Source organism: Sardina pilchardus, chromosome 21, assembly GCF_963854185.1.
Source record: "Sardina pilchardus chromosome 21, fSarPil1.1, whole genome shotgun sequence".
Classification (NCBI taxonomy): Eukaryota; Metazoa; Chordata; class Actinopteri; order Clupeiformes; family Clupeidae; genus Sardina; species Sardina pilchardus.
In genome coordinates this window covers 20,101,505-20,127,903 of record NC_085014.1, presented here as the reverse complement: position 1 = coordinate 20,127,903, position 26,399 = coordinate 20,101,505, and the positions used below count along the sequence as shown (strand labels likewise).

Here is a 26,399-nt window from a genome sequence, read left to right as displayed (position 1 = left end):
GAGAGAGAGAGATGGGAAAGAGAGTGACAGAGAGAGGAAAAAAGAGGGTGGCAGAGAAAGAAAGAGAGAATAGAGAGCGAGAGCGAGAGAGATGGAGAGGGAGAGAGAAATGGCCGAGAGCACCTCGCTGGAGAGCGTAACGGGTAGACAGCCTCGTCAATGGCCCCCATTCAACATCCTGTCCCTGCATGCAGCCATTCACATCCAATATGCAGTGCTGCCTCCACTACACCACCAAGCGCCAGATGCCATGTGGAAGAGAAGGCATCCTTCACAAGTCCCCTCACTCTGCTCGGGAGCCAACGCCGCCAAACACACACACACACACACACACACACACACACACACACACACACACACACACACACACACATACACACACACTCACGCACGCACGCACGCACACACGCACACACACACACACACACACAGACACACGTGCACCACACACACACACACACACACACACACATGCACACACGGAAGCACGGACGCACACATGCACGCACGCACGCATGCACGCACGCACGCACGCACACACAGGCCCAACAACACACCACAAAGAGCACTCCAGGGTGAATACACATGGGGAAGTCTGCGGAGCTCGAGAAATATAGGCGACATGCGGAGCTAGAAAAACATAGGAGACGTTCAGAGCTAGAAAACATAGGAGACGCGTGGAGCTAGAGAAACATAGGAGACGTAGGATACATGTGTAGAATCCTCTAGAAAGCTTGAAAGACTTCTGATTTCATGAGCTGTATGGGGAGAGAGCTCGCCCGCAACTCGAGGTAATTAGAGATGAGAGCTGCGATGCGGAGCAGGAAAAGGAAAATAATTGAGGACCCCTCCTGTCGAAATTTTGCAGGGGAAAAAGAAACATTTTCTCCACTCCTCCCATCTCTTTTCTCCAAACGGTGAGCGTATTGTTGTGCTAATCTGTGTAATTACATTTGTGTCAGACTGAGAAGATAATTAACCCGTGATTCAACATCATTTATAAACCAAATTGGCCATGTTTTTTTGTCTTATTTTTCCTGGTCTTTTTTGCTAAGGATGCACACATGCTGTTCAGTTCCGGCTTCACATCAAAGAGGATTGTACCCTCTGCCAGCTAGGTGTCAAGCAATAGCCATTGTCTGTGCTTTGTGCTGTTGTTTTACTTGTTGGATTCATGTGACTGAAGTCGATACTTCTGATGCTCTGAACATTTTCATTTCTGTGATAATTGCACCGTCCACTGTGAATCAAATGCTAGCACCACTCAGCAGTAGGGATCTTGAAGAACATGAGTAACTTTTACAAGGACACGTCTGTGTGTGTGTGTGGGAAGAACAACTTCAACAAACTTCAGTTGCTCCCAATACTTTTTGGATGACTGAGTGAAGTTTAAATGTGTCAGTTGTCGAGAAAAACAGGGCCAGGGTGTTTGAAGAGCATCGGGACAGCCCAAATATAGAATACCCCTTTTGAGGAAGTGAAAAAAGAACATTAAGAAGAAGCCCAGAGCGGATGGCAGATATTGACTGAATCTCACAGCAGCCAAAACTCCATCCACTCAGAGCCATGTGATGCATTATATCCAGCTGTGTGTGTTCCTAATCCACGCCTGCCTTGAAGACATGCACACACACACACACACACACTCTTTCTCAACACACACACTCTCTCAACACACACTCTCTCTCTCTCAACACACACACTCTCTCTCTCAACACACACACGTGTGCACACACACACACACACACACACACACACACACACACACACACACACACACACACACACACACACACACACACACACACACACACACACACACACACACACACACACACACACACACACCAACATTCACAAAATAACACAATCACATCGTTGTGTCTTCTCTTTCCACGAGTCCTTCATAACTTCACCCTTATTTGCGCTCTCTCCTACCCAGCTCTGGGGGATCAGGGAGCATTTCTGCCAGAGCGTCGTCCCCAAGCCCTCTCCCCTGAGCTGGCCCCACACCTGCTCTCTCCTCCTACTCCTCCTCCTCCTCCTCCTCCTCCTCCTGGGGAGCAGCAGGGCTGGCCAGGGATCAGGGGGGGCAGACAACCCCAAGAGTGAGATAAATCGCAGGACACTGCTGGAGACACCAGGCCCAGACATGCACCTCGTTAGAGGCAGAAGTGGACTCACACAGCCACACGAGCCTCCATACTTCACATACATACATACAGTACACTTTTGAAGTTATGGTTATAGTTATGGTCATCTTTACTCAGCAAACACTTTGATCCAACAACTCGTGCAGCAGGCAGAATAACAACAACAAACAACAAATGTGTATGTATATGTACTGTGGCAGGCAGGAGAAGAATTAACAGGGGGCAATTACAGTAATACACCGCAGGGAAGGCAACTGAGGTAGCTTTAGCATGCACCTTCAGGAGGGTAACCAGGCTTTCAAGGTTAGACCAAACCGCTTCAGCTGCAGACAGCGTGCATGTTTGTTCTTCCTTACAAGCTCGATCAGCCCAGTGAAGGTGTTCAAACCACAGGTAATATGACATTACAGAAGCTCCAGGCAATAATCTCCAGCATGGATGCATGAAAATCTGTTGCATGAATAACACACAAACAAATGTTTATACACAGGTCCACACACGCCCACACACACACACACACACACACACACACACACACACACACACACACTCACACACACACACACACAAACACACACACACCATATTTTTGCTTCAGTTGCAAGACTATCATAAGGAATATTTTTTTTTTCAAAGACAGGCGATATAGTCATCCCCACTCTCCCCATAAAGCTCAGGTTTCCTCTCTGTCTCCCTCTCCGCTCATAAAATCGACCTATTCTTAACCATGCAACTCTTACTGCACAGCCTCCGATAAAACACCATTTGCACCACGGGCGAGTGTGAACGCCCAACACAACCAGTGACAAAGCAGATGTCAAGCAGTCTCGCTCCACGTTCATTGTCCGTGTCGCTGCCGGTGTTTGCACACGTACCCACACCAAAAGCACACACATACGATTCCATCTGCTCCGAGACAGATCACTCCGGTTGCACTTAATCGACACCAGAGACGCAGATTGCTTAATCGAGACCAGAGACGCAGATTGCTTTCCCTCAGGTGGCTGTGAATGCCGGCGCGTAGCGTCAACCCGCTCAATTTGCATCCCCCCCACCCCCCGCCCCCCCGAGACCCACATTGGCGAGACGGAAGGTTAATGCAGACGCTGGCACTTCAAAGATTGGAGATAGATGTGCCTGTACACACTACCTACATGAACTCTCACACACACAAACACACACCGACACAAACTTACACTTACACTGACGTACGTGCCTATACATAGATGTGCAGACATACACAGGAAGATCTACACATGCACACACACACAAACACACGTGTGCGCACACACCCAAGCATACACACACACACACACAGCCCAGAAAATAAGGAGAGGGCCTTAATGAGATGTGAGTGTTGCACTGGTTCCCTCGTCTCGCCTCACTGTATCCACAGAGGATTTGCGCTCTCGGCGTGCTGTATAATGTTATAAATAACACGACACATCACCGGGACCGGGGCGGGCCAGAGCACAGCATTAGCATACGGCCGCCGCAGATAGGACTGGAGAATTTCACAACACACACACACACACACACACGGCCATTGCAGATAGGCCTGGAGAATTCACAACAGGGGCAACAGCCAGGAGCATCACAGACACGTCAACCGAAGTGCTGTCATTAATCTTCACTCCCATCTCTCTCTCTCTCACACACACACACAAACACACACACACACATACAAACGCACACACACACACACACAAACACGCACACACACACATACACACACACACACACACACACACACACACACACACACACACACACACACACACACACACACACACACACACACACACACACACACACACACACACACACACACACACACACCACACACCACACACACACACACACACACACACACACACACGCACGCACACACACACACACACACACACTTCACAACGACTTTCATTCATGAAACTTTATCAGCATCTGTCAAAGGACAAATTTGAATATGTGAATATGGCCCATTTTCCGACATAATCTAAAAATGACATCGGAACAGTTGAAGGGGCACTGGCTATCTGACTGTGACAACCAAATCCTCGAGGCTCGTGTAGTAATGACCATGAGGTGAGTAACACTTCTGTCGGGTTGACCCAAGGGAAGGGCAGCAAGACAAGAGCCCATACCAGTGGACATGCTGTGCATTGCTAGTGCATGCCTTTTGACTTACTGGGCCAAACTGCCTGTCTCTCACTGTTAACAGCAAACTGCATTTCTTTCATAGGAATGGTCATGTTTTTAAAAAGCAAACACACACACACAAGCTACATTCTCTCTCTCTCTCTCTCTCTCTCTCTCTCTCTCTCTCTCTCTCTCTCTCTCTCTCTCTCTCTCTCTCTCTCTCTCTCTCTCTCTCTCTCTCTCTCTCTCTCTCTCTCTCTCTCTCTCTCTCTCTTTATCTCTCTCTCTCTCACACACACACACACATACAGAGAGAGAGAGAGAGAGAGAGAGAGAGAAGAGAGAGAGAGAGAACTCTGCTTCGCTTTGTGCAGAAAAGCCAATCCTCCTGACAGCTGGGAATAAGTTATTTCAAGGTAAGGTCAACCGCAACCATTAAAAAAGGTACAAATAAATTAATCAACTGCAGAAGAATACGAGTCCCCACGGCAATGGAAAATTAAGTGCAGTGAGTGAGGCACACACACACAAGGAGACTGGCCTATTGAAATGTATTTAAAAGTAATGGAGGTTACACAACGTGGGGAAAAATGCATTTATTCAGTTACGCCAACAAATAGAAGGCACAGTGTGTGTGTGTGTGTGTGTGTGTGTGTGTGTGTGTGTGTGTGTGTGAGAGAGAGAGAGAGGGAGAGAGGAGAGAAAGAGAGAGGAGTGTGTGTGTCTGTGTGTGTGTGTGTGTGTCTGTATCCGCCTGTGTATGTGTGTCTATGTGTGTTTATATGTGTGTGTGTGTGTGTGTGTGTGTGTGTGTGTGTAAGAGTAAGAAAAAGAATGAGGGAAGAAGGGTATGATGTAGCACATGCGAGCAAGGACACTTGAGCTAACTAAATTGTTTACAGCGTGATCTCTTAAAATGGAGCGGAGCGGGGAGGTGGAGAGGAGGAGCAGTGTGCGCCTCATGCCTGAATGCCTGCTTTAATTGGCTGAGTGCTCTCACGCTCTTGTCTTTGGCCCTTCTCTCTCTCTCTCTCTCTCTCTCTCTCTCTCTCTCTCTCTCTCTCTCTCTCTCTCTCTCTCTCTCTCTCTCTCTCTCTCTCTCTCTCTCTCTCTCTCTCTCTCTCTCTCTCTCTCTCTCTCTCTCTTCATGCTTTCACTCTCCCCATGCTTGTCCTTGTGGAGTGTTTGGGCCTAACGACCATGGCAATTAAGAATGTGAGCTTACATGCGGGTTGAATCACGGCACGATGTGGACGCGGAGACAAACAAACAAACCGTCATAAGAATAAATAAATAAATAAAATAAACACATTTTTTTACTCACGCACACAGGCAATACGCATGCATTGTCTGTGAATTTCCTTGGTCATTTCAGCTTTTTTAAGGGAAAGACTTGACCTGTGGTCAGTGGTGTGCGAAGTAGGATCTGTCAATCACAGGCTTGGCAGGTCTGTTTAAATGGCAGTGGTCGAGCACTGGCCTTATTGCTCCGCAGTGCAGTGGCGTGGCCATGCATCTGATACGCCACCTTTTGACAGGTCACTTTATAGAGACGGAGTGACTTCTGACGGGCCATTTGATGTAGCGGTGGTCCTCACGTTGACAGGTCTCCTCATAAATCAGTCAAGAGGAATCCCACTGTAGAGAAGCGCAGTCTATGTGTCTGTGTGTGTGTGTGTGTGTGTGTGTGTGTGTGTGTGTGTGTGTGTGTGTGTGTGTGTGTGTGTGTGTGTGTGTGTGTGTGTGTGTGTGTGTGTGTGTGTGTGTGTGTGTGTGTGAGTGAGTGAGTGTGTGTGTGTGTGTGTGTGTGTGTGTGTGTGTGTGCGTGTGTGTGTGTGTGTGTGCGTGTGTGTGTGTGCTTGTGAGAGATGGGGGAAGGGGGCATTCTTACCTTGGACCAGTTCACCCTCTTCATGGCCACTTCAGGCTTGTAGACCCTCTTGGGCTCCAGTCCGTAAGGCAGCTTGACGACAGGGGGGCCCATCATCATGGGCGGAGGTGGAGCCCCAGGGAAGGGTGGCGGTGGCGGAGGTCCTCCCCCAGGAGGCGGAGGGGGCGGCGGTGGTCCTCCACCAGGCGGAGGAGGTGGCGGAGGAGGAGCGAGGCCAGCGTGGAGGGGAGGGGGCGGGGGAGGAGGTGGAGGGGGACCACCTCCAGGTGGCGGCGGGGGAGGAGGAGGAGGAGGAGGTGGAGGAGCGCCACCTGGGGGTGGTGGAGGGGGAGGGACACCGGCGGCCACTGGGCCTGCTGCAACCTATGAGGTCAGAATGGAGAATGTTAGAGATGGAGAACATTAAGAGTCAGTAGAATATAAGCAATAGTCAGCTTGTGCTTTAATCAATACATCCATACGTTAAACTGTCTAAGTACAGGGTTGAAAGAATGCATGAAGTACATGCATGGGGTTTATCTTATTGCTCTGTGCTTTATTAAAAAAAATAGCTATACTTAAAATACAGCTGATGTACTTTATGCTAGCGTGTGTACCTTATCCAAACTACAAGAATCTTTTAAAATGAAGATCTCGGATAATGTGTTCCGCCACAGGGCTTTCTTGCTCCCTGCAGTCTGGCTACCGGCCCACAGCAAATTATGAGCGACCACCAGCTGGGAGGTCTGGAGCTCTCAGCTCTCCAAAAAGTAACCAGGAGAAGGAGCAGAAGCATTTAAGTGTGTGAGACTAAATGAATTCTGTGTCGTTCCATAGGCCAGCTGTGCTATTTCGAAGCGAGAGAGAGGCCTTTTGCTTGCTGTCTCGTCATCTCCCCGGGGGGAAGACCTGCCCCTGGTCGGGGTAATCTGGGGTGTGGGTACGGGGGACGTGTGTCCCGGGTAGGGACACCAGCCTGCTGCCAGTGTCAGGTCACCAGGGACGGCTGAGGGCGCGATGTGCTCGACAAGGAGGTGTGAGGAGCTTGAACTCGGCATGACTTTGTGCACGTACTCCGTATACGGTGACAATCTGACGGGGTCATCGCTCGGGCAAAGTATCTCAGACCAAAATAGTGCGACTGTCGCTCTCAATTATTTGTGTTGATTGGCCATGCTGGAGCCACTTCAAGGGATGTTTTGTTGCTCTTATTGGAGTTCCACACATAACTAGATTATTGTTGTTTGTATGGCAGAGACCCCCAACCGAGAAGAGTCTTGCATAATAAACCGTATATTACTGAGCTAGATTCTCAACGCAGAGGGTGCTGCGTATGCCTCTGGATTTATCTCATTTAATATCATAAAGCATAACAGATGAGAGTAAACCATCAGACTTGATTAGCATGTAAATTGCCTCTGTAATTTGCTAATAGATTGAGCATATGAATGGAAGGCAGCCACCTGAACCATGCTTAAGTAATGAGAAGACTAATTCTGCTTTCAGGCAACGCTGACATGAGCAGCACGCTCGTGGGCCGCCATTGTTTTTGAACCTTGTATACGAAGACGGCGAGAAAACAATACGCGTCACAGGAGAATGAAGAGGTTGACAGCCGAGAGAGACAGAGAGAGAGAGAGAGAGAGAGAAAAGGGCGAGTGCCTCCGCTATGTCGCAGAACCCGGTGGCTTCTGTCTGCCTAAGAAATCGCACATTCCTCACTGTCTATCTACACAGCTTAAACAAAGCAGAGTCAATTGTGCATGAGACAACCAAAGTGAAACTCATTATCGATAAGGGGCCAGGCGGTGGTGTCCACTGACAGGTCTGCCCAGTCGCAAAATTCCATGTGTCGCAAATAGGTATTTATAATCAATGATATCAACACTGTCATAAGGCTTAACACATATGCAAATGGCTCAATTACAGGTCCTATTGTGCAGGGATGACATGCCCTTTGGTGACTAGCCGCTAATCTTTATGCTCCCAGATCAACCGTGGCATCATCACTATTTCCCGATGTAAACTCGATGTTTCCAAAAAAAGAGAGAGAAAAAAAAAGTTTGCCATTTTCTCCAAGCCAATTCTTCTCAGCGTGTTCTTTGCGCACTCTTCCAGATGATGCAGTAATGTGGGACACGTCAGCTGTTTGATTACACAGCCCCAAATGCGTCCGGTGGATTGTGTATTATACGAGGCGCTGTGGGGAATTCGGTGTTTGCCGTAGCCACGCTAGAATCCATAACTCCCTTGACTTGAGCTCCCCTTCCGTTTGTTTCCCTCGGTGGTGATTACGCATCTGTCAATCTGCCACCCCGTCATGGCCCCATTTTGTCTTTTAAGTCTGATGCAGGAGAATGGAGGGAAATTAGCTGGTAAATTAGAACGCTGGCTAACGCGAGCACCATGGCTCCCACTGGGCAGAGGATGCTATCGAATCGTAATCGCCCCGTCCCGCTGAGAACAGTGGCTGTTAGTGGACGTGTAAGTAGTGGCCCCTCTACTAGCTCAATGTCACTCCTATCTTTCCACTCGCAAACACCCGCAGCAAAACAAGTAGCATCGCCTGCTTTTTCTAACCTACAGTATGCTTCATCACCCACCTTCCAGAACTCTTGCCTTACAGAGCATTTTGACTGTGATCTCAAGTACCCCCCGCCCCACCCCCACAAAAAAAATAAATAAGTAGAACCTATCCAGCTCAGAGGAGGGGGAAAAAGTTTTTTTTTTTTTTTTTTTTATGATGAATTCTAGCTGTCCACGCCTGAACATTGATCGGTCTGCGGAGGGTCAGAGCAGGGGCAGATCTCTCTCTCGCTCGCTCGTAATGGTCTCTTGGCTGCCAGCCCTGAGCCAGCTTTCATTTGGAGGCCTGATTAGCACGCTGGGGCCAGACCAAATCTAACCCATCTTACAAGCTACGGCCTGGGCTTGGTGTGCGGAGCTGAAAGTAGGGGAAGTGGGGGGGGGGGGTCAAAAGTCTCCAGAATTCTTCAGAGGGAGAGGGTGACTGGCAGAAACACTCATTGTTCTGATAATTAACTTGGAGCTGTTGTGCAATTAAACCCTCCTAAAATTCATCTCCGATGGGCACGGGCGAAATTCAATTAGACACTGTTTACTTCTGTGGGTAGCAATACAAGGATGGAATGGCTGCGGAGCCCGATTCTCTGATCCCTACGGCGTCTCACGGGGAAGATCTTACCCCTTTTGGCCTTTGTTTGCCAGAAATTGCCACAGTATCATAAACAGCAGCAGCAACTCCCAAGTAGCGAGTGAGATGAATACATGTCAAACCGATGCCAAAAACATGCTTGCTGTTGCTTTTTCTATTGTTATCAATTGTCTGAAAACAAGAGAGTATTTGTCTGAATGCATGAGTGGGGTTTGTCATCAATGTAACCACTGGACCACGGTCAAGCATGCGTGGCAAATGGGGGTGGGCCAGGCATGCTGAGAAGGGCATAGTGGGCACACAAAACAGTGCCCCCCCAAGAGATCACCCACCTTTCCAGCAGATTCACTGAGGAGTTTCTCAGCCTCTTTGAGCTTGTCTCTCTCGCTAGTTAACTGGACAGGTGGAGCATATATGAGACACAGAGAGAAAGAGAAAACACAAGACACAGGGGAGAGAGGATGTCAAACAGACAGAGGAAGAAAAAGAGAGAGAGAGAGAGAGAGAGAGAGAGAGACAAACATATACACACACACACAGAAGCAGGTTAAACAGATGTAGAGAAGAACACAACACAAACAGCTTTTTTTGTCCGTTTGTTTGTTTGTTTGTTTAAGAGTGAGGAAGCAGCGAGGAAGAGAAGCAGCAGGAGTCAGGAGGGATAAGCGCCATGAGGGGGGGGGGAGTCAGAGCTACGGAGGCGCAGGAAGAGGGACGTGATGGGAAACAGTGGTGACCTACTGAGATAGCACATCAATCAGGACAACACCTGCAGACTGAGGCTAAGCTATTCTGCTACAGTAGAAAAACTATTTTTGCCACAGTAGTTCAAACTTTCTTCTCCCATAACGAGCCTGAATGAGTTTTAAGCTCAGGCACAATTTGTGAGAATTTGAGAGGAGGCAATAAGGCCTGAAGTACCTATTAAAAGCATTGAAAAGAGAATGCTTATGTTAAATGGGGAGCGCATAATGCAATCTATAGGCTTTTATCAGTTGCATGCTGTCAATTATTATCATAAGAGAATTAATATCCCAGGACATTGAATTCATAATTAAATATGCAGCTTAGGGCAAGTGCCAAGCAATATCCAAGTGGTGCATTCATTCCTCTCTCCTCCAAATGGTCATTTGGTATGAGTGTTGCTCTGCTTGGCATTAGACATTTGGCCTACAACATTAGCTGTCTGCCTCAATGTACCCATTACTAAGATTTTGATTATCTTTCCCTTGGATGGAGATTACAGTTTAAAACATCTTATATTAACTTTCATCTTGATATTAAAACATGCACAGTAGTTACAGGGGATGGAATTATTTTCATTCCAACCATTTTGTTCTTCCAAAAGTAAAACTCTATTTGGCTGGACTCATTTTCACATGTAGCCATATATTTATTCTTAGAGGGTTGAAGACATGTTGGGGTGTGTGTGTGGGGGAATATAAGGGTGTGTTGTAATACCATCAAGTTTGGCGCATGCTGCAGTGCTGTTCAAATGCATTTATATCACGTTAGTCCACTACATCTGAACCGGCCAAAACAGTCGGCATGTTAAATATTTATAACAAAATGTAATGGGGGGAAAAAAAACGATGGAGCCTTCCTTCCATTTGGAAGTCTGATCAAGGGCTTTTTACACTAAAGTTTGGGGAGCTGACTGAAAGTGCAACGTTAAGGGGTGGGGTGGGGGAGGGGGGGAGGGGTAAACTTCCCTCCTGCTGTGCCACACGACAGAGGTAAGGTTGTTCTACATCTCAGACTCAATAGCACGCCAAGTTACATGCCGACGGGTTTTTATTTTTATTTTAATCTGCCCTGAATGCAGTCGTGCAGATGTGGCTAACGCTCGTACTGGGAAATGCCTGAGATGTCCCACTGAAGCACGGAGACGTTAATGCATCAAAAGAAGAATGACGCCGCAGCAGCCCTCCGTTCTGGCCATGGCAACTGACCAAAGTACATGGCAACCAACGCGGCAATTCCTCCATGGTGCCGCCAATCAAATCTCAATCACTGTCAGAGCGCAGGGCCATTTTGAGAGGCCAATGGCAGCACTCCACATCTCTTGGTTTTAACTCCTTCTCTACACCCGTTTCTCTGGCTTTCCGCTTTATATTTTTCCCCTCTGAAGTTGTCTATTTCTCCCAGTTCCTCTCTGTCTCTCTCTCGCTCCCTATGCAGTGGCCTGGGCGAGCCTGCAGAGGTTGTTAAAACCTATTAGGGTGACGGTGGAGCAGTGGGGTTGAGTGCAGTATCACTTTGGAGCTGAATAATTAATTGCAAAACTTGATTTTTCAGAGTCTTCTCTCTCATTCTTTCTTCTTTTAACAGCTGAGGGAGGGTGACAGAGTGTGTGTGTGTGTGTGTGTGTGTGTGTGTGTGTGTGTGTGTGTGTGTGTGTGTGTGTGTGTGTGTGTGTGTGTGTGTTGGGGGGGGGGGGGGGGGGCAGGTGGTAGTGTGAGGGCCAAGCGCAGTAGGCAGATGAGTTTCCGGTGCTGTGATTTTATTATGTTCCGCTGGTGTTTACATGCAAACACACGCCGACCGGATTGGATCGGGCGAGGGATAATCAAACAGGCACATCAAAAAGACTGCTTGCTACAATAGAGACGCACAGATGCAAACCCTGACACACACACACACACACACACACACACACACACACACACACACACACTTGCATGCACACACACACACACACACACACACACACACACACACACACACACACACACACACACACACACACACACACACACACACACACACACACACACACACACACGCACGCACACACACACACACACGCACACACGCACGCACACACACGCACACTCATTAAATCCGGTGGCTGGTAGACGAAGGGTGAAGAAGAGCAGGGGCTTGTGAGAAGCGGTGTCTTTCATTTCCCTGGGCTGCGCCGCGTCGCCCCACTCCCCGCCTGGCTCTTCATTCATATTCAATCGCAGTCGCGGATGCAGGGTGGCCACTTTGATGAACAAACCAGCCGTCTTTACTTGCGCCGGGGACTCAACGCTTCTAACACACCTGAACACTCGCCCCAGACAAGTTTGCGATAAACATGTGGTTGGTGTAACAAGATAAGAATGTAAAGCCGTTATTACTCTTGTTTGATGATGGCGAGAAAAAAAAAAATCTGTGATATAAATGGAATGCAAAAGGTGGACGGGATATATATGTTCACTTTCAATATTGCTTTTGTTTGTAGTTTTATTGTGCCTGTTTTTGTTGTTTAGTTATGGTTTCCAAATAGTTTTGCGAGCAGGCAACAATTTAAAGCCATGCAAGGATAATGTTTCTTAATGAGAGGAGATGTAGCCTTACTTTGTGTCGTGCTGCTTTACATAATGCAAGGCGCAGCACAACCCCGCACACTCTGATGCCGACTGCACAAACTCCTCTTGTAACAGAAGCTGGCGTGTGGGAGCTTGTTATGCCAGGCTGGATCAACTGAGGTATGTCTTCATCAAAAGACAGTATGTTATCTCCTTCTCTGCCACCCTCTCTCTCATCCCTCCTCTCTCTCTCTCTCTCTCTCTCTCTCTCTCTCTCTCTCAGTGTCAGCGCTAAGGAGATGCACACAGACATGCGCATTCACTGCGACATGTCTCTCCACTGCACATCTCTCCATGGGTGCATGACAACACGTGTGTTTACCGAGTACGGAGTACGGCGGGTGCATGTTTGTGAGAGTAAGAGAGAGTGAGTGAGTGAGTGAGTGAGTGAGTGAGTGCATAAGTGCACAAGTTAGTGTCTGACAACACATGTGCTTAAGTGTGAGTGCGAAGGGTGCATAAGTGAGGGAGTGAGTAAGTGAATAAGTGAGCGATCAAGTGAGTGAACGAGCGAGTGAGGGAATGAATGAGTGAATGAATGAGTGAGTAAGTGAGCGAGTGAGTGAATGAGTGAGTGAGTGAATGAGCGAGTAAGTGAGTGAGCCCACACTCTCATAGAACACTGTACATACCCATCCCCATGAGATGGGATAACGCCTGGTGCTACGTGACTGAAAGAGTGAGATAGAGAGATACGACAGAGGTAGAGAGAGAGAGAGGGAGTCAAATAGAGTGAGAGTGAGCGAGACCTTGAGAAAGAGAGTGAACTGCAAAACAGTTAAAGAGTGAGAGAAAAAGAGAGACAGAGAGAGGGAGAGAGTGTTGAAACGAGAAGAAAGGAAGGAAGGAAGGGGGGGGGTAAGCAAGCCCCTTCAAGTCTTCGGAGCGGAGAGAGCGCAGGGGGAAGAGAGACAGCGGAAGTCTCAGGGGCCCGGCATCGCTGCTCTACCTGTTAGTGAAGCACCAATGGCGCACTTTCAAAGAGCACAGGCCCGCTCGGTGGGAGGGGAGGAGAGGGGTGGGGAGGCGCACGGAGGGGAGGGGTGGGGAAACCACAGTGAGCTGTGGGGGAACTGAGGACGGAAGGAGGGAAAGAGGGAAGGAGGGAGGGAGGGAGGGAGCTGAGTTGGGGTGGGGTGGTGGGGTGGGAAATAGGAGGCAGCAAACAGGTGAGAGCTAGATTAAGAGAGGAGTGTGTGCCTGAGAGAATTCAGCCAGAAAGCAACAGGCATACACACACACACACACACACACACACACACACAGATAGTCAAACACACACAGACACACACACACGCACATAGGCACACACACACATGCACACACGCATGCACACACACACACACACAGGGTTATGCAGAGAAAACAAGGGGATGATGGAGAATGATATGGAGAGAGGAAGCAGTGTGAGGTGAGTAAAAAGAGACATCACAAGAGGGAGAGAGTGTGAGTGTGAGAGAGACACACAGAAAGAGAGAGAGAGAGAGGGAGGAAGAGAGAGAAAGATAGAGGGCCCCGACCACTTCAGGCCGACCTCATGAATATGTGCAGAGGCCTCCCTCTCCCTCTCTCTCTCTCCCTCTCTCTCTCTCTCTGCTGTGTGATGAACGGGCCTGGTACACAGGGGTGGGTAAGGAGTGGCGACACATAGCTCTCAGGCTGATGAAGTGGTGTGTGTGTGTGTGTGTGTGTGTGTGTGTGTGTGTGTGTGTGTGTGTGTGTGTATGTGTATGTGTATGTGTGTGTGTGTGTGTGTGTGTGTGTGTGTGTTTGTATGTGTGTATGTGTGTGTGTGTGTTTGTATGTGTGTATGTGTGTGTATGTGTGTGTATGTGTGTGTCTGTAGAGGTGTGGGGGGGTGGCACGCAGATGAAGAGAAGCCTCTGCCTCAGTACTCAAACCCACACACTCACACACACACACACACACACACACACACACACACACACACACACACACACACACACACACACTGTCCCATCCCGCTGCCACCAGGGCGAGTAATGCGCCCATTTGGCGAATAAGTGAGAATGAATGGCGCACGGCACTGCCAGCCGGCTTAATGATAGCCACTCGTCTTTTGTGCGGAGAGCGAGAGAGAGGGAGGGAGGGAGAAAGAGAGAGAGAGAGGAAGAGAAAGAGGGAGGGAAGGCAGAGGGGGAGGAAAAAAACACCTTTGGCAAACACACAGAGGTAAATGTGCAGGTGCAGGATGGGGCCAGAGCGGTGGAAGTGTTGAAGATGGAGCGTGGGCATTTGCAACTGCAACACATTTGTTGTCTGGAAGGAAAAGTGAAAAGTAAAGGGGAGAGAAAGAAAAAAAAGAAAGAAAAAAAACATAACACAATCTCACCCGAGCGCGCCATGCCATCTTTCAATTCCCTCTTTCTCTGTTTTTTTTTTTTTTTCACCCCCCCGTTCTTTGTTATTAAATTCCGTAAGCACGGAACCAAACTACTCTTTTGTCCCTAGGCAGCTCTAAAGTGTTTCAAATTAGGTTAAGGAGGAAATAGCAGTCATTTTCCCCACTCCGGTTTGAAGGTTTTGTCTGGAAAAGGAACGCTGATGCGAGGGTCAGGAGAGAAATGCAATCCCTCTTTGTGATGATACAACGGCAAAGAACAGGCTCTGATGAAAGCCATTCGCAAATATGAAATTCTACTATTTGAAGGGGGAAGGAGTGATTGGCCCTTTATTAAATCAAACTGTCCCACAAGTCTCAAGAATACTCACTTAATGCCATGCGAGATTCATGATTCATGATAAAATGGTTTCAATTTGACCGAATTAGTACTGCCAGGATGAGAGTCTTTTTACCAAGAAACCATTTTAACCTTCACTTTCCACGCTTGCAAGGCCATTTCCAGACTTAATATTAAAAAAAAACAATGGATTTTTTATCTTTTGTGATTTCATTTTGTGGGATTGTATTTGATTTCGTTTTTTTCCACACCTTTTAGCACTACACTAATGCAACAATGAGCTTAGCTCTTTGAGTGAACAGCGTTCTTCTAGCAGCAGTGTGCGTGTGTGTGTGTGTATATGTGTGTGTGTGTGTGTGTGTGTGTGTGTGTGTCTGTGTGTCTGTGTGTCTTGATTACACTGCAAGAGCAACAGCTTCAGGTCTCCCAAAGACTTTGGGGTTTCAAGCTTGGAGACCAGGTGGGGGGGGGGGGGGATTGGTGGGGAAGGGGTTGTTGAGGGGTAGGTGAGTACTGGCTGGGGAGGGGTAAATGGGTAAATGTTCCGCTTCCTCTTTCCGCTCTGAAGGATTGATGTTACTTATCTCCTCCGTGGGTGTGCCGCCTCAAGCATGTACTCAGAGCCCTTTAAGTGAGGGCCTGGTGCATTAGCCGCCCGTGGGCTGGGCCCGCTACCTGAATGTGATCAGCAGGTGTGCTTTTTACCTTGCTGGACAGAGAGCTCAGACGTGGTGGTGGTGGTGGTGTGTGTATATGTGTGTGTGTGTGTGTGTGTGTGTGTGTGTGTGTGTGTGTGTGTGTGTGTGTGTGAGTGTGTGTGTAGGGAGGGGGGGGGTTGTGTGACTGGTTGTGCTTTAGCTGTGTGGTTACCTGAGCCTGCAGTGTGGTGATCTGCGCCTCCAGACCTTTGATTTTCTCCTCCTGCTTCTGGAGCTCAGCCTGGGCTTCCTGTCGTGCGCTGAACTCCTCATCGAACTGCAAACACAGCAGCCAAAAACACACACACACACACACACACACACACAGAGGGGGAGAGAGAGAGAGAGAGAAAGAGAGAAAAAAAACAGAGAGAAAGAGAGAACACACAACAAAAAAACACAGAGGGAGAGATGGACAGAGGGAGAGAGGGAGAGAGAAACACGACACAAGAAACACAACACAAAAACACAGGGAGAGAGAGGGAGAGAGAGAGAGAGAGAGAGACAGAGAGAGAGACACACACACACACACACACAAACACACCAAGAGATACAGACATTAAGAATCTAGGGTGTCTCGGAGGAGTTGCTTTGACGGCGGGACCCATCAACACTCGGCTGTCCCGGCGTCTCACACCATGCCTATTTATATGCCACCCCAGCTGGACGCCGGCGCTGCCTCTCTGGGCGTCTGGAGCAGCGGCACCCTGACTTTCATACGGGGTGATTGGCCTAACCTTTTGCGAAAAGGCAACCCCGCGTCTGAGCGATGTTTTCTGGGCTTCACAGCAGGGGACACAGGCCCCCACCTGGGCCCACATGGGACCAGAGGCTCTCTCAAGTCCCTTGCCAAGTCATGGTCACAACAGAATGACAGTCACTGAGAGGCAGTACAAAGAGGCGCACGAAATACAGTACTTAACAAGATTCTCCCCAAAAGACTTAGTCGGCCATTGGATACTACAGATTTGTCAAATAGAATTAAGAATTACCATTCATTCGGCTGTTTTCAGTCATGCTTAACTAACAGAGCCCCTGTGCTACATGAATAGCAGACAGTGGAAGCCAATGACAACGAATACTTTTCTATCGCCATGGCTTCACAACAGCTCACGACCAAAGATTGTACAGTAGCATTCTTTTTTACTCCACTTTATTTTTTCTTTTGAATTAAGTAATTGTGTGTGTGTGTGTGTGTGTGTGTGTGTGTGTATCTGTTGTCTCTGTGTGTGTGTGTGTGTGTGTGTGTGTGTGTGTGTGTGTGTGTGTGTGTGTGTGTGTGTGTGTGTGTGTGTGTGTGGGCAAGTAAAAAAGGAAGTAATCAATCAGTGTTGAAAAGGGACTAGGAAAAAAAGAGCCGTGGGAGCTGAAGAGCAATGGGCCGGAGGACTAAACGCTTTTGAAACGGTGTCTCTACATATTTTAACTCCCACCCGGTGGGGGCACAAACAAACAACCTATACTGGCGCATCTGCATCGACCGGGCCAATACTGATACAGATCAGGCTCCGCTGCTGCCAGCTATTGACCAGCGCGCGCCGATCAATAGCCCGTCTGAGGAGTCACGGGGAAAAAAGTTTGGTGACAAGAGGCAAGGCCGCATACCAATGACCGAGCGAGCGCCTCACCTTTTTCGAGAACTCGGTGGCCTTCTGCTCGCTCTCCTCCACTTTCGCCTTGTCCACACACTGGTCTGTTGGACAAAACAAAAAACACGTTTATAGCGTGTACACGGACACAGATACAGGTACATAGACACGCATGCGTACACACACACACACATACTGTAAACACACAAGCAAGTACGCACACACGCACAAACTATTTGGAAAAACAAATTGGATGCAATTCCCTAAATGATATTGTACAATACTGTGTCCATATCCATTGAGGCTTTGGGAAGGATTGCAACATATGGTATGCGTGAACAACATAAATATGCGTAAATCTGAAGAAACTGACAAACAGTGAAATCCTATCACCAGCACATTGCATAGGAGCTCAGCAGGTTTAAGATGTAAACCGAAGCATACAGTATGTCCTTTAAATAATATAACATAAACAGAAAATAAGACAGAAAGAAAATGTGATGTTTGGGCCGATGCATTTCTGCTTGAGGAGATGAGGAGGTTTGCATAACTGCAGCAGCTTTACTGCTTCACTCTCTCCCCCATCCTCGACCATCTCTCAGTCAGATGAAGTGGAAGAGTGGGTGAGTGTAATTTTGTTTTTTTTTTGTTTTTTTTTCCGTCAAAACAACCCCCGCTTTCCAACCCTCCGTGATGAAAACAACCAATTAATACCCACTCATCTAAATAAATATCCTCCGAGGGGCTACAAGTCTCACAACTGAATTGAGGCCCCATCTCCTCTCTCTCTCGCTCTCTCTCTCCGTCTCCCTCTTTTCCTATCTCTCACTTACTCACTCACCCAAGAAGAAACAGCAAACTGAAGGGAAGACTTCCCTGCCTCGGCTGACACGAACTGTATGTGAAGGACTTCCAGCTCCACCGGCAAATGCATTATTTATGTGTAATTACGACACCTCATCTGACATGTCAGGTGCATGCAGGTGTTTGCGGAAAGGATCGCGGTGCGGCGCAGAGGGGGGAGGGGGGGGGTTGGGGGGTGGAGAGGCGGCGGGGGGGGGGAGAGATAATGAAATCTACTGCGGGGCCACGGCTACATTTTTAGCAGCGCTGCTGTCCGCCCCCCCGCTGCCCGGGACTGAGTGGAGACTTATGGTGCAGTCTTGTTCTGGCCTATTAGGAAAGATGAATCAGTCATGACCGTAACAAGCCCACTACTGCACCACCCGGGCTGAGAGGCCACATCTACAGTATTGGCCTTTCCTTTATTTCATTGTTGCTAGCGATGGAGTGTGTTTTCCTCATTTGAAAACCAAAAGGATGTAATAGACTTTTTCCGCCCTTAAGAAAGAGCTATTCCCTAGCGCCACTTTTTTTTTTTTTTCAACTAAAATTAAGCTATGTGTGGAATGTAATGTACAACTGCAGGAACTACACAAAGCACAGCATTTCATTTGGGCCTAAAGAGAGAGATGCACTAGCAACTATTTATTTTATAGACTATATTCTCCGCAAAGATATAGCAATTTTATTCAGAACCTCCCTCTAGAATAAGAAAACAAAACAGATGCACAGCAGTGTATGGAGTGCAGTTAATGAAAATATCAAATCTTACGCAAGAGATCCAAAGGGTGCTGCACAGCAGACATTAGCAGAAAGAGGAATTAAATTGCGATGCTGTGAGGTACTGGAGAAGCCTACCAATCAGGAGGGTGAAGTCCACGTCCAGACGCTCCCGGTACCCAAAGTCCGGGTCCGTCCCACTGCGGTGTAGAACCACCTGGGCTACGCATTCCTCAATGACCTTGTAGTACTGAGGCCTGGAGGAGAGGATTAGAGAGAGCGAACGAGTGAGTGAGAAACGGCAGAAAGGGAGAAAGAGAGAGAGCGAGAGTCAGAGAGAGAGAGAAAGAGAGAAAGAGAGAGGCAGATAGTTGGAGTCGGAAAGTTAGAAAATGTGAATCATAGAGAGTGTGAGGGATCAAGCAGTCGGCTCGGAGACACAGGATTGCGGGTTCAAAAAATAGATTTATTCCAAATTAAAAAGACAGTGTCAATGCCCAAACTTAGGATAACTTTAACAGAAATAACAGAACCCTCCACCATGAACCCCAGAATGAGCACAAAAGGAAACTTATATACAAACAGATCAAACTAATAACTATTAAAAGGGATCCCATCAAAATCAATTAACTTATAGAAAACAACAAAACAATAGAAAAGATAACAAAACATTTCTCTAGAGATAAATTAACTAAACATTAAGTAAATTATAAGTACCCTCTTATTCCTAACAAAACAACCCCAAATCAACAATAGACAAATTCCCTCCATTCCCCTCTGGCTAAGACGTAGTTGAACGCGGCCAAGATGTTCATAGGCGGATGGAACGTTCTGCTCCGTCTTGCCAGTCAGGAGGATCTGCCCGGACCACATACTGCGACGCACACAGCTACCCCAAGTGCCGGCCGCACTCCCGGAACACCACGAGCCCCAGGGTAAATGAAAATAGACATTAACAAACTTAAACAAACATAAATGAACCAGAACATAACGGAAAAGTTGCGTGCACTCAACTCAACAATTATGTGCCGTTACATTAATCAATAAAGTGTCAAAAGAAATACGTGTTGTGTGATCACTGAAATGTTATGGGTTGTGCTAAGTGCATATGTATATGTATAAGAATGTATCGTGAATGCAGGTATGTACGCATGTAAGAAATGTGTAATTAAATAATTATATAACTAAGGACAACACAAGAATAAATGCGTGCAAGGGGAAGGGCTACTTAGTGGGTTTCGGTGTCTGAGTGTGTGGTCGCGGGTGCGACCATCACATTCTCCCCCCCTTCTGGAATCTCGCTGTAACAGCGGGAAAGGTAGTCAGCAGTGGCATTGGTCTTCCCCGGGATGTGCCGGACTGTAAACCGGTAGGGTTGTAGTGCCAGATACCATCTTGTGATCCGCCCGTTCGTGTCCTTCATCCGCATCAGCCACTGGAGTGCTCTATGATCGGTTTCCAAGACAAACTCTCTCCCTAGGAGATAGTATTTAAAGGAGTCCAGTGCCCACTTCATTGCCAACGCCTCTTTCTCCACTGTAGAATAGCGAACTTCCCTGGGCACCAGCTTTCTACTGACATAAGCCACAGGATGACGGTCTTCCACGGGCCCTTGTAGGAGAACAGCTCCCAGCCCCCTTTCAGATGCATCTGTCTGCAACACAAATGGTTGGTTAAAGTCTGGACTGCGCAGAACAGGACTTCCACTCAGTGCCTGGCGAATGTCATGAAAGGCTGCAATGGCCTCCCCGGACCACTGGACCTGGTTGGGACATCTTGATCCAACCCTATCTGTAAGAAGAGCAGCCCTCGCAGAAAAATGAGGTATAAACCTCTGGTAAAAACCTGCCATGCCTAGAAAAGATCTTAACTGCTTCCTGGTCTGGGGCAAAGGACAGTTCTCAATAGCATGCACTTTCTGAACTTGTGGCCTAACAATGCCATTGCCAATAGTATACCCCAGATACTCTGTCTCAGTCCGAGCAAAAGCACACTTGGAGGCGTTGATGGTCAGGCCTGCAGACTGAAGACGACTCAGGACCTCCTTCAGATGCTCCAGATGACTCTCCCAAGTGGCACTGTACACAACAATATCATCAAGATAAGCAGATGCATAATTAGACAATCCATACAGTACTTCATCCATCATCCTTTGGAAAGAAGGGGGCGCGCCATGTAAACCGAAAGGAAGGACTGTGAATTGGAACAACCCCCAAGGGGTCCTAAAGGCAGTGAGTTCTCGGGAGCGCTGGGTCAGGGGTATCTGCCAATATCCCTTGCAGAGATCAATAGTGGTTAAAAACTTGGCCTTACCCAAACGCTCAATCAACTCATCAATCCGGGGAGTCGGATATGAATCAAATTTGGACACTGAATTCAAATATCGAAAGTCAATGCAAAATCTCACACTTCCGTCTTTCTTTGGAACCAAAACCACTGGGTGGCACCATTCACTCTGAGAGCGTTCAATGACTCCAGTTCCCAGCATGAGGTCTACCTCCTTCTTCAGGGCCTCCTGGAGCCGTTCCGGTATTCTGTAACTCATACGTCGGACTACCGCATCAGGGTTTAACACAATGTCATGTTCAACAAGCATGGTTCTACCAGGACTTTCAGAGAAGAGTTGGGGAATACACAAGTCTCTCACCTGGGATTGCTGATCTTCTGCGAGATGATCCAGATCAAGGGTCACTGCAGTGGACCCAGGCAAGTACTGGTCATCCATGTCCTCTTCCTCTTCAATCTTCCTGACCAGCATCACCTCCCTTTCAGGCCTTGAGACCCACTCCTTCATGAGATTCACATGCAGCACCTTACTAGTGCGTCCTCGCCCCGGAGTAGCAACCTCATAGGTTGTGGGCCCAAGTTGCTTCCGCACCTCAAAAGGCCCCTGCCACCTCACCAGTAACTTGCTCTCCTGGCTAGGCAGCAACACCAACACCTGCTGTCCGGGGTTGAAACTCCTCTGGCGAGCTGACTGGTCATACCAGGTTTTCTGCTGCTGTTGAGCACCCTTCATGTGCTCCTGGGCCAGTGTACTCATCTTCTCCAGCCTTTCTCTCATCTGCAGGACATAACACACAACATCAACAGGCTCATCACTCCCCTGGTCCCCCTCCCAGCGTTCCTTGAGTAGAGTCAGGGGCCCTCTCACTTCTCGGCCGTACAGCAACTCAAAAGGAGAGAATCCCGTGGAGGACTGAGGCACCTCCCGATATGCAAATAGAATGTAGGGCAACCACAGATCCCAATCAGACCCAGTCTCATTCACAAATTTCTTAAGCATATGCTTGAGGGTTTGATTGAATCTTTCGGTCAACCCATCCGTCTGTGGATGATATGGAGTCGTGCGGATGCTCTTAATACCCAACAGATGGTACACTTGTTTGAGCAGGGTGGACATAAAGTTCGTGCCCTGATCGGTGAGAATCTCACCAGGAAACCCCACTCTGGAGAACAGCTGTACTAGGCAAGTTGCTACATGTCGGGCTTTCACAGACTTCAGGGGGAACACCTCAGGGTACTTAGTAGCATAGTCCACAATAACCAGCATGAACCGGTTACCCCCCTTGCTTTTCTCAACAGGCCCTACGACATCCATTCCTAGCCGTTGAAAAGGGGTACTGATCACTGGCAGAGGCTGCAGAGGGACCCTTGGAGGGCCTTTTACAGGAGCGTGCTGGCACTGTGGGCAACTTCGGCAGAATTGAGCAACATCGCCCCCTATGCCTGGCCAAAAATAGTGACGCTTAATGCGGGCAGCAGTTTTATGCTTTCCTAGGTGTCCAGCCCAAGGTATTGAATGACCAAGGGTGAGGACAGTCTCCCTAACCCCCTGCGGCACCACCAACTGTACTGATGACCCACACTGACGATAGAGCAGACCTTCCTTCTGGAAATACCACCAGTCATGTTCAGGCTTACGCTCTCCCCCCTGTTCCTCTGCCTCCTTTAGGTACTTCGCTAAACTTGGATCCTCTTGCTGCATTTTAGCAATATCTCTAGGCAGTTTGATCTCTAAGGGTGGCTCTGGAGAAGACTCTGAAGGCTGTTGACTGACTGTATACTTGAACTTGTCCTGCCTCTTCTGTCTGCCTGACTTTCGAGACTTCCCGGGTGCATTCTCTAAATCAGCTTCAGAAAAAGGCAAAGCACTCACCCACAGAGGCGTCTCCTCACCTCGTTTAGCTTGGGCTCTGGTGACTGCAACACTGCAGGTCTGGCTTGGCTGTAGCAGATCCATGAGCACTGGCAGATCACGGCCCAACACAACAGGAAAAGGGAGGTTATCCGCAACACCTACATTCAGAAGGTAAGTCTGTTCCTTTACTTTCAGATATACATCTGCAGTCGGCATCAGTCTTTCATCTCCATGCACACAGCGTACAGGAATATAGTCGGCCTGGATAAGGTCCAATGGGATGCACCGCCTATGCACCAACGTTTGGTCACTCCCTGAATCAACAAGGGCTTGGAACTCTCGGCCATTGACCTGCACACTGGTCAGTTTCAGCTTTTGGTCCACTTTTGGAGCGGAATAGGCCTTAGCTCTGGGGACATAGCACATCTGGGTCATTTTTGCCCTCTTGGGACACATTGGCTTTGTGTGGCCCTCTTGCCCACAATAGTAACAAACAGGCCCTTGGCTAGAGGTCTTTGGCACAAAAGATGCTGCAGTCCCCCGCATTGGAGGCTTACCCGCACCCTGAGTGGCCCACGGGGTGTGCTGTGTTGGACCAGGCTTACGAGGTTCTTTTTCAGTCTTCCAGGCATTATAGCCCCAGGGCCGGTTCCTTTGCCGTGCCGCCACGAAAACTTCTGCCAGGGTTGCTGCCTCAGCTGCCGTCTCAGGATTATGCTCCCGCACCCACACCTGTAACTCAGGGGACAACATTCGCAAGTACTGTTCAAGGATAAGAATTTCATTGATTTCTTCAACACTTTTACCTCTGGGTTGAATCCACTTGACATACAGCTCCTTCAATCTCACGTACAGTTCTTTTGGATTCTCCTCTGGCTCCACCTCCAGGGATCGGAACCTCTGTCTGTATGTTTCGGGATTGATGTCATACTTCCTGAGTATAGCGGCTTTGACTTTGACATAGTCCAGTGAGTCCTCCCCATCCATATGGACATAGGCGCTCCTGGCCTTCCCAGTCAGGAGAGGGATAAGGTGGAGCGTCCAGTCCGCTCTTGGCCAACGGCAAGCTGCAGCAACACGCTCAAAGGTTATCAAATAGTGTTCGACATCATCAGAGTCAGTTAACTTTACCAGTCTCGGCTCCAACACTCGCGGCTGCACTTGTCGAGGAGCATGAAGCCCAGGATAGGTTGCCCGGAGAAGGTAGGCCCCGTCAATCTCATGTTCATCCTCCAGGCGATCTGAGCCCCTCACGTCTCCACCTCGGGGTACTTCTGAGCTCCATCGCCTTCCGCCATCCTGCTGCATGCGACTGAACTGGTCCCTTAATGCCTCCATTTGCCTCTCTTGTTCGACCGCCTCCTGGCTCCGCCTGGCTTCCCGGACATCCTGAGCAGCTATATGAGATTGCAGCATGCTGGCCAGATCCTTCAGGGTTAGGTCACGGCTGGTCTCATCGCTGTTCGGTTGCAGACACTCTTCCTCACTCTCCTCCCTTGCCACCGGAGCAGATGTAGATGCCTCTTGATGTATGGAGCCACGTCCTCGTCCTCTGCAATTCCGGCTCATCTCCACAGACTGGCGAGCTCCACTTCAGCAAAAAATTGTAGTGATGGGGAAAAAAGGAATAGAGGAAAAAAAAAATTGCAATCCAGCGCCTCCTACTGGCCGATCCCACCGCTGCCACCATATGTGAGGGATCAAGCAGTCGGCTCGGAGACACAGGATTGCGGGTTCAAAAAATAGATTTATTCCAAATTAAAAAGACAGTGTCAATGCCCAAACTTAGGATAACTTTAACAGAAATAACAGAACCCTCCACCATGAACCCCAGAATGAGCACAAAAGGAAACTTATATACAAACAGATCAAACTAATAACTATTAAAAGGGATCCCATCAAAATCAATTAACTTATAGAAAACAACAAAACAATAGAAAAGATAACAAAACATTTCTCTAGAGATAAATTAACTAAACATTAAGTAAATTATAAGTACCCTCTTATTCCTAACAAAACAACCCCAAATCAACAATAGACAAATTCCCTCCATTCCCCTCTGGCTAAGACGTAGTTGAACGCGGCCAAGATGTTCATAGGCGGATGGAACGTTCTGCTCCGTCTTGCCAGTCAGGAGGATCTGCCCGGACCACATACTGCGACGCACACAGCTACCCCAAGTGCCGGCCGCACTCCCGGAACACCACGAGCCCCAGGGTAAATGAAAATAGACATTAACAAACTTAAACAAACATAAATGAACCAGAACATAACGGAAAAGTTGCGTGCACTCAACTCAACAATTATGTGCCGTTACATTAATCAATAAAGTGTCAAAAGAAATACGTGTTGTGTGATCACTGAAATGTTATGGGTTGTGCTAAGTGCATATGTATATGTATAAGAATGTATCGTGAATGCAGGTATGTACGCATGTAAGAAATGTGTAATTAAATAATTATATAACTAAGGACAACACAAGAATAAATGCGTGCAAGGGGAAGGGCTACTTAGTGGGTTTCGGTGTCTGAGTGTGTGGTCGCGGGTGCGACCATCACAGAGAGAAAGAGAGACTATTGACAATGCTGAATCCAACCAAACACATTTCCCACATGAACTATTACAAACACCTCCTCGCTTTACACATGTAATGTATTAGCAGGCTGTCACCAATCAGTCTGTTTTATTATGTTTAGGTATACACAGGATATGCCTCATGCAGTACAAGTCTCAGTGGAAGCGAACAGCTTCGCAGGAGCTCCGTGACTTTGTGTCCAGTCAAGGTGACAAGCCGAGGCACCACCTCCAGGCCCCTCCTTTGGCTAATTTGCAATCATCTCCTGGCAATTAGCGTCACCAAGGAAACCCAGGCCCACAAATCTAATCAGAGTAATCTGTGTAATTAAGAGCACAAAGGCGAGGTAGGTGTGTGTGTGGGGAAGGGGGGGGGGGGGGGGGGGGGGGGCATGGTTCTCCGCTTGCGTGCATGACAGAGGCACGGCGTGTTAGTTAG

At 48.3% G+C, this 26,399-nt stretch overlaps 2 protein-coding genes across 2 annotated transcripts in view; both read right to left on the bottom strand.

The window, feature by feature from the left end:
• diaph2 (diaphanous-related formin 2) overlaps nt 1-26,399 on the bottom strand; it is a gene marked incomplete in the record, with an annotated part of 415,240 nt that overhangs the window by 247,417 nt on the left and 141,424 nt on the right. The window contains 4 exon segments of the mRNA XM_062524176.1: nt 6,184-6,546; nt 16,266-16,370; nt 17,722-17,786; nt 19,384-19,502. Coding sequence (XP_062380160.1) covers nt 6,184-6,546; nt 16,266-16,370; nt 17,722-17,786; nt 19,384-19,502 — 652 coding nt within the window.
• On the bottom strand, nt 20,758-25,744 carry LOC134069376 (uncharacterized). The gene is made up of 4 exons (XM_062525339.1): nt 23,576-25,744; nt 21,693-22,309; nt 21,240-21,323; nt 20,758-20,899 (listed from the first exon to the last, which is right to left on the bottom strand). The coding sequence occupies exons 1-4, from the start codon at nt 24,953-24,955 to the stop codon at nt 20,758-20,760; spliced, it is 2,223 nt and encodes a 740-aa protein (XP_062381323.1). The 5' UTR covers nt 24,956-25,744.